Raw genomic sequence first — 9,223 nt, 5'->3', positions numbered from 1 at the left:
ATTTATTTATTTATTTATTTATTTATTTATTTATTTATTTTCTCTCTCTCTTTTTTAAATTCAAGATTCAGTTCCCGATCCTGGGGCACAGTCCTCAGTACTCTGACATGGTATAAGAAATGTTAGTGTTAGTGTTCGGTCACTAGAGAATAGACATATGTAAGAGGAATTAACGTTTTGAACAAAGATGCAAAATGAGGATTCTAAGTCAGTTTAGAAAAATTTATAACCTGTAAGTATCTATATATATATATATGTACACCATTTATCATGGATGTGTTTTGTGACAATCATATGTATTAACAGACCCTTAAAAAGGTAAGTATCTCTGTTTCTCAGTATTTAACGGTATCAGTTTTGTGTGACTCAGTCTCTAGTTCTGGACTTTCCCTTACTTTATAGTGACACAAAAACAAACAAAAAGACAAACAAAAACAAAAACAAAACCCCACAAAGCCCGGAGCATGGTTCACAGAGAAATACAGAACAGATACAAATACCCTAATAAAATAACCATGTATACCATTGCTAGGGAAATATTTTACAGGAAATAAACTTTCCCTATTGGCCCCAAATGGCATCATCCAGTTATGTTCTTTAGATGTCAACTTTTAATACAAAAATACCTTCGGGATGATAATCATATACAGTGACTTACAAAACTCAACAGAACATTTCAATGCTACACAAAACAGTTCCATACACAGCCTGAAGTTTTAAAGGTCTCTGCTGGCATTTAATTTTATAGTTGATGGACAGTGACTGACCTCAATAAAATACTCTTTTCAGCTTAAACATATTTTCAAAACCAGTATTACCTCACAAAAGCAGTAAAGAATATATCACTTCCTGCTGAAGAATCCTCTAAGATGAAAACCGAAACTATACAGCCAAAAATATTTTACGAAAGCATATACACTGTTTAAGACTAGTCATGACCAATGGATAAACATTTACATTACTCAATCACATGTCCAGTGAAAAAAAGGATCGTTCCTTTTGATTCAATGAAGCGTGTATCAGGTATAGATGAAAAATATGATCTTACAAAGCAAGTTACCTTTTTTCTTTTGGTTTAGAAGGGTGTTTAAATAATTGATGACACTACTAGAATGAATGTTTTTTAAGACAGAAAAATGGCCGCACTCAGGAAATACATGTTATATTCCAAAATTGAAAGTGAAATTTCTTTTAAAGCAGTGGAGTCTTGATTTTTTTTTTTTTTTTTTTTTTTTTTACTTTCTGTGAGCTCTTAAGACCATTCTGCACATTATCAAAATGAAATCCCTATTTGGATGGATGTATATATTTATATATATATATATATATATATAACCAATTTTTTTTCTTTGCAGAAGGGGAGAAAACCACACCAAATTTAACAAACGATAGAAACGATAGTAACTTATAATACTAGAAACTGGCTAGTTCAAAATTTGGGAAATCTACTACTTTCATTATTCTAAAAGAAAATACAACCTTCAAAACCCTACCAACAATTTCTAGTTCAATTTTCTACTATAAAAATTAAAAAGTTAAATTCCTTGTGGCACTAAGTTGAATTAAAACGTTAACAGAAGACAAACGTAGATAATCAAAATATAAACAGTGTAAACTAACCAAAACAATCCACTGGTGCAACAAATACTCGAACAACCAAGAAACCACCAAGCATTCTAATCAGTTACATAGTTTGTTTTTGCATATTTTAATCTTGACTTTTAGCATAATAAATTATCATATAGGTTGATTTCATGGACTGTTTAACTTTGTAACATTACATTAGTAATTCAAATGTTACCCTTTCTAAACCAAATCTGCAGTCCTAATCAACATTTTTTTTTTCATGAAAAGGAAGGGATATCTTTTAAAGATACATTCCATAGAAGTAGAAACATCTTAGTGCTTCAAAATATTTACAAAGAACCCTGATGATCCTGTGCATTTCCCTGAGGTGCCACCTGCACCCAGACTTCATCATCGGAAAAAGAACTTGAACTTCCTGACTCCGAGTCCAGCTCACTGAATCCATCTAAGTCCCATTCAGTACTAGACTCACTCCGTGCATCATCTTCCTCAGTGATAAAACTCTGTCCAGGTTCAAGGCAGGAAGGATAAACACGAGCACAGAGGCAAATAAAGCCAGAGTCAAACTGCAAAAGACCTAACATGGTACCTATATTAATCCACTGGTCTTCCCTAGTATCGTATTCATAAACAGTCACCCGGTTTTTTTTCCACTGAGGGGTGGTAGAAGTAATGAGGAGCAACTTTTGGCCATGATTGACAATCTGGTAGTTGTGGGTCTCTGAGTCCAAGGGGATATTACTAATCCGCCTCCATTCTCCCCTGGCTGGGTTGTAGACCTTCATGACCGGGATGTCGCAGATACAGTAGATCTCATCATTGAAGACACAGGCTTCCTGAAAGTCACTACGTTTAAGAGAAGCACAGTTCAGCCATGTATTGTGGCCCGGGTCATAGTAGAGCATGCGCTTACTGTTCACAGCATAAAGATAGTTCTGAACCACTATTAGTTCAAACGAATAGAAGGAATGGGGTACAGGAGCCACCAGTGCCCACTGGTTTCTCTGGACACTGTAGCACTCCACTTCCTTCAGTTTAACACCGGTAATGGGGTCTCGCCCACCCAAAATGTAGATGTAGCCATTGAGGTAGGCCACATCCATGCCCTCCCGGCACAGCAGGCGGTCGGCCAGCTGCTGCCAACTATTCTGGGCTGGCTTGTACACCCAGAGGTCCTTCCTGGGCTGCGCGGCCAGGTAGATGTCATGGTCTGGAGAGACGCAGACAGCTGAGGAAGTGACAGTCTTGGTGTGAGCCAAGCTGGTTAAAGGGGATGGCATGGTGTAAATGTCCCCTGAGTATGGGTCGTAGCACAGAAAGGGATCTCGGGGATGTCCAAAGAAGATCACCATCTCCTTGGCACACATACCCAGCCTCTGGGGTGGGTTTTCTGCTGTGGGCACAACACAGCTGCTGCTGCTATCTGGTTTGGGCACCAGAGCCTTGCACAGCTTGTCACCATAGCGCATCTGCAGGGCCCCCTCGATAAGGTCCAGACAGTACTTTTTCACAATGGGCTTGGTCAGCAGCCCCTCCAGGTAATCCTGATCCTCTTCTCTGAAGTGTGTCCAGCGGACACACTTGAAGACTTCCGCAGCGCTGGGTCCGCGCTCCTTGGGAGCCGCCTCCAGCCACTGCACGGCCACGTGACACACGGTCCGCTCGCTCTCGATGTCTAGACTATCCAGGCGCAGGATGGACAGCAGCTGGGCCAAGCTCAGATCCGCCAGGCTCTCCTCCCTTACTGAGCCCATCCGGCTGAGCTGCCTGAAATTGTGGGCTATGAAGGACTGGGCCTGGGATCGCAGCTTATGATGGTCGAAGGCGTCGGCGAACTTGAGGATGGCGGTGCAGTTGGCCAGGTCGAGGCGGCGGGCCAGGAAGGAGGCGCAGGCCTCCCGCACGTACTCGAGCTGCAGCATGTCGGAGGCCGCGTACAGGCGCTGCACGTTGGCCTCGCTCAGCGACACGCGGCCCGTGTAGCAGTAGTCGACCAGCACCTCGAAGGACTCGGCGTCCACGTCGTGCATGGTCACGTTCGCCTGGTGGCTCTCGTACATGCCGCCCGTGAACATGCTCTTGAAGTAGGGACACGCGGCCGCCAGCACGTTCCGGTTGCAGGGGAAGAGGCGGCCGGTGCCGGGCCCGCTGCCGGGCGTCACCACCTCGATGGTCACGTCGCACAGCAGCCGCGCGTCGTAGAAGGACTTGAGCTGCGCCAGGAGGGCTGCGGAGTGAGCCGCGTCCTTCAGCTCCTCCGGGCCCGTGAAGAAAGCCGAGACCGAGGGCTTGGAGATCCTCTTGGGCCGCCTGCCGCCGCGGGGACTGGCCAGGCGGCGGGGGCGCGGAGCCTCTTCCCGGGACTGCATGGTGGAGATGGCGGCGGGGTACGAGGGCGAGAACGGGTGCACGGACCGGGCGCGGGCTCCTCCTCGCCCTCTCCTCGCCTTCTCCCTGAAGAGACTGCAGGGGCCGCACTTACCCAACTCAGCCCCGCGCCGCGGTGCCGCCTCCCTTTATCGCGTAGCCAGCGCCTGACTCACCCGCTTCCAGTTCCGCGCCCTTTTCTCCGCCTCAGCTCGCCTTACAGAACCCGGCTGGACGGAACCGAGAGAGCCGCCACTGCCGCGCTGGCAATACCGGTAGGCGTCCAGCGGAACTACGGCTCCCAGGCTGCCTTTCGCGCCCCGAGGCATGCCGGGGCCCCTCCAGACTCCAGGGGATCGGCGGGCGGGCCGGAGCCGCTGTGCACGCTGGGAGTGGTAGTTCGAGGAATATCGCGAGGTTTCTCCGGGCGGGCGGACTTTTAGCTGACAGAATTCGAAAAAGCGTTAATCTGGGTTTGTTGGTTTTAGAGCTTTGGCTTTGATGTTCTTTTTTATTTAAAAAAAAAAAAAATCTCCGTTTTGGTATTGGTCTTCTCTCTGAGAACTTTCCCCTCTTTGTAAAGCGGGGGATACGAGTTTTCATAGGATTATGTGAGAGTGGGAGCGAGGTGGATTTGCGCAGGTCCCAGGATGCTTCAGCGAATACCTGCTGATTAATCACATGCTTGCAAGTGCCTGGAATATACAGATTCAGCCACTGGTGGCGTCTCCCAATGCGTTTTTAAAAATGTGCCCGCGTGCGAAGCCGTGAGCGATTTGTGTGAGGAATCTTAATTTTACTGTTGCTTCTTTTGAAGGGTTCTTCTGAAGGCTACCACCATCTTTTCAGAACTAAATGAGATCCACAGGTTCGTTAGGGTGTCGTGGACAAGGATGAGGTCCTGGCGAACAGCGTTGAGAGGTGGCCTCCGACGTGCGGCTCAGGCCTCCGACGTGCGGCTCAGGCCTCTGACATACAGCTCAGGCCTCTAACAGGCAGCTCAGGCACATGCATAGCTGGGCTGACCTCTCACCAAATCAATATTTACGCAGGGGGAGCAGGATTACTTTCATAAGCTTTTTTTTCTTTTTTTTTAAATTAAGATTTTTATTTACTTATTAGAGAGAGAATGCACAAGCAGGGGAGTGACAGGCAGAGGGGGAGGGAGATTACAGGCTCCCTGCTGATAGGGCCGGATCCCAGGACCCCGGGCAGGCGCCTAACCGGCTGAGCCACCCAGAAGCCCTTTCGTAACCTTTTAGCAGGAATGTTTTGGTCTAATACTGCTCGTTTCCCTTCCTCTCCACAAATCAGCCTAAGATTATGTAGTTATCTTTATCAAGGAGATAAAAACGGGAGTTGTAGATTAAAAGATTTAAACAAACAGACCTCAGAGCTCTGTATTCATGCATGCCCCAGTTTTTTTTTTTTTGTTTTTGTTTTTTTTTTTAAGATTTTATTTATTCATGAGACACACACACACAGAGAGAAGCAGGCTCCATGCAGGAAGCCCAATGTAGGACTCAATCCTGGGTCTCCAGGATCAGGCCCTGGGCCAAAGGCAGCGCTAAACTGCTGAGCCCCCTGGGTTATCCAGTATTTTTTTTTTAAGATTTTATTTATTTATTCATGATAGACATAGAGACACAGGCAGAGGGAGAAGCAGGCTCCATGCAGGGAGCCCGACGCGGGACTCGATCCTGGGACTCCAGTAGGCGCCCTGGGCCAAAGGCAGGCGCTAAACAACCTAGCCACCCAGGGATCTGGACCCCCCCCCCCTTTTTATTAAAGATTTTATTTGCCCAGTATTTTGAATTAATATAGTTCAATCTATGCTTTACAAAAGTGTTCTCTATATGTACTGATCCACATTCTTCGTTAAATCATCAATATCAAGTGCTTAGAGATTGAGTTTTGTGTTAAGGGAACTTTTACTTCAAAAATCATGTTGCTCTTGCCACTGGCTTGTCATGCGTTAGCATAATTTCGTGAAATCTTTAGTAGTAGGTTGGTGGGTAGAGAACTCAGGGCAGGGGAGTAACTCAAATTGTTCTGCTCTCCTTTCCTATTCACTGAAGACCTTCTACTGGAAATACTCCAGGGTAGAGAAACATTATTAAGCAGGGCACTGAGCTCTAATATCTCCTCTGTACCTTTGTTGGGTATCCTTCAGATATACTTGAGAGAATTGGACCATTACTGATTGCTTTCAATCAGTATTGCACTAAAACAGCTGGGAGAAAAAAAACAATAATTTTTTTGTTTTTAATGCTGGCAACATATACAGTTACTATTTTAAACAATTCTTTAAGACAGTTGTTTAGATTCTCTGGCATTAAGTACATTCACCTTGTTTTGCAACCATCACCACCACCTATCTCCAGAGCTCTTTTCATCTTGCAGAACTGAAGCTTTGTACCCATTCACAGTAACTCTCCTTTCCCCCCTTCCCCCAACTCCCTAGTAACCACCATTCTACTTTCTGTCTTTTTGAATTTGACTACCTTAGGAACTGCATATCACTTCAGTGATTTTTTAACTTCCTTATATCTGCCCTTTGTTAGTTGGTTTAGATTACCTTTTACACAATCCAAAAGTATTTAGTACGCAGTGCCCTAAGGTCTTGAGCAGTGCTGCCGCAGAAATTTGTGATCCTGTGAACATTTTATGTTTGTGCTGATTGAGGAGGAGGTAGCCAGAAGCCACAGGTAGCTCTTAAGTACTTCAAATGTGGCTAGTTCAGCTGAGGAACTGAACTTAAAATTTTAGAAACCCAGCATTGTTATCACTGCAATTCATTGTGGAGAGGAAGCTCTGTTCGACAAATGGTGTCGAACAACCAGTTCACAATGTAAAAAAAGAAAAAAGAAAAAAAATAATTTTGACTCTTAGCTTATACCACACACACAAAATTAATTCTAAATGGATCTCAATATTAAACAAAGAAATGAAAACTATAACGTTTCTAAAAGAAAACCTAGACTATCTCTGCTTCTTTCTTCTGGATCTTAGGATACAAAAAACACTAATCATAAAACAAAAAACTATAAAATGAACTTAAAACTACAAGCTTTTGCCTTTCAAAAGGCAGTGAAAAAAAGACAAGCCACAGTCTGCAATACACATACACACACACACAATTATTTTTTTTAATTTATAAGGGCACCCGGCTGCTTCAGTAGGAAGAGCATGCGACTCTTATTAATCTTGGAGTTGTGAGTTTGAGTCTCACTTTGGCTGTAGAGATTAAATAAATAAAACCTAAAAAATATTTGTAATACTTAAACCAAATATTCAATAAAAACATGAGAAAGCTGTTCAATGTCATTCATCCTTAGATGAATGCAAACTAAGTTGATGAGAATACACTGCATACCCACAACAATGGCTAAATTTTAAAAAGGTCAAAAACACTAAATGTTAGTGATGATAGGGAGCCTTTGGAACCTTCATATACTAATATAGGAATAATAATTTGGTATACCCATTTTAGAAAACTGGTAGTTTCTTTGGATGTTAAACTTTCAGTAATTTCTCCTAAGCATTTATTTGCCCAAGGGAAATTAAAATATATGTCCACAAAAGACTTGTGCAAGATGTTCATAGTAACTTTATCTGTCATAGCCAGAATTGGAAACAATCCACATGTGCATCAATAGGGGAATGAAAAAGATTAATTGTGGTATTATTCACACAGTGGAATACTACTCAGAAATAAAAAAAGAAACCACCTTTGATATATGCCATAATATGAGGTTTCAAAACTTTTTATGTTGAGCTAAAGAAGCCAGAGATATATGAGTACACAGCTTATGACCATTTGGGTGAAGTTCCAGAATAGTGAAAATAAGTTATGGTGAATATAAATCATTTTAGAAGAAAAAAAATCATATTAGAGGCTGCCACTGTTGGGAGAAGGGGTTTTGGCAGATTGCTGGATCAACTGGAAAGCAACACAAGGGAAGTTTCAGGGGGTGATGCAAATGTTCTCCTCTTGCTTGGGTTGGTGGTTACACGGGTGTATGGAATTGCCAACTCAACTGTCCTTTAAGATCTGTGCATTTAATTTACTATAAACGATATCTTCTCTTAGGAGGAGCCACTTCATAGCTACTGGTACTAAATAAAGTTGCAGAATTCTCTGCCAGGAAGATCATTCAGTCACTGAGTAAGAATCTCTTCATCTAGAGGTGTATAGGTCAACACTGCTCCATTTCTCAGTAGATGTGGCACTCCATATATGCCGGACAAAGTTGACTCCGGGCAATCTTTGAGGATTTCGCATACTGGGGTCTTTTAAATTTGTAGTGTAGCTGAGCAGTCAACATTATATTCCAGTATTTTCTAAATTCCTGCCACAACTTCCTTAATAGCATAGTCCTTATTTTTTGTGTTTCCTTAAGATTTCTTACAATTTGCATAATCCTTTACAATGGGATCCATATTCTTCTTGACAAGAAGATAGAACTGTTTTTGCCTGGTAATTATGCCTCAGTCATTAGCAATCCATAGTTTTAGTTCTGCAGAAATCTCTAACTTCAACTGTGTTCATGAATGTTTCCAACAGCAGATCTACTCTGGCCTTTTTCTTCTGAGGCTGAGGCATCTCCCTGGTACTGCCACCATTTTCATTTCTGGGTGATTTCAACATTCCCTTTACAGATCACACGTCCTCTTTCCTGGGGCAACCCCCCTCTTCCCCTCTGAACGTTGCTCCCGATTGACATCTTTGTGTATGTGTGTGTCTGACTTCTCGAAATTCTTTTTCTGTAGATTGTGCATCTGAGTACTCTGCTTTCTGGAAGCCCTTCATCCCAACCACTGTAATGTATATAGTATTTCACTTGTTTGTTCTTTATGGCAACCTCTACACACTTTGTTTCATAAAGAAGCCCATAAAAGCACAGCATTCACTCACCTCCCCAGAATTTAGGCTTCAGTGCCATTTATACGGAAGTCTCCACTGCCACCTCCTTCCACCACATGAAAATATGGCCCCTTTCTCTCCACGACCTCTAATTCAGGTCCTGTGTGCACTCAGGGGCTGCTAGCTTGTCATTCTGGGCCCCAACTGTATTATTTTTCACTCTCATTTTTAAATAGTCTTCAAACTGTTCACTCTTTTATTTCTATATCCAAAACAACTCACTGCCATCAGTCACTGGCTACTATAAGAGCTTTTGATGGGTCTACTCTTGTTCAGTCGGAGAGGGCCTAGTGAGTGAGCAGCCTAGGACATGACTTGTGTTCCACATTATATAGTAACAGC

At 43.2% G+C, this 9,223-nt stretch overlaps 1 protein-coding gene and 1 pseudogene across 1 annotated transcript; both read right to left on the bottom strand.

Annotated features, from left to right (window-relative positions):
* Positions 1-208: 208 nt before the first annotated feature.
* Positions 209-4,239, bottom strand: KBTBD7 (kelch repeat and BTB domain containing 7). Its single transcript, XM_038569657.1, has one exon. It carries the CDS (start codon positions 3,954-3,956, stop codon positions 1,917-1,919), a length of 2,040 nt encoding a protein of 679 aa, XP_038425585.1. The 5' UTR covers positions 3,957-4,239; the 3' UTR covers positions 209-1,916.
* Positions 4,240-5,715: 1,476 nt separating this feature from the next.
* LOC119865193 lies at positions 5,716-9,148 on the bottom strand (annotated as a pseudogene).
* Between the last annotated feature and the right edge of the window lie 75 nt (positions 9,149-9,223).

The sequence above is a fragment of the Canis lupus genome, chromosome 22 (genome assembly GCF_011100685.1).
Source record: "Canis lupus familiaris isolate Mischka breed German Shepherd chromosome 22, alternate assembly UU_Cfam_GSD_1.0, whole genome shotgun sequence".
Lineage (NCBI taxonomy): Eukaryota > Metazoa > Chordata > Mammalia > Carnivora > Canidae > Canis > Canis lupus.
The sequence above is the reverse complement of the archived record's forward strand: the minus strand, read 5'-3'. Positions and strand labels throughout refer to the sequence as shown.

Coding starts and splice junctions, on each gene's coding strand:
- KBTBD7 (XM_038569657.1), bottom strand. CDS start 3,956: ATGCAGTCCCGGGAAGAGGCTCCGCGCCCCCGCCGCCTGGCCAGTCCC.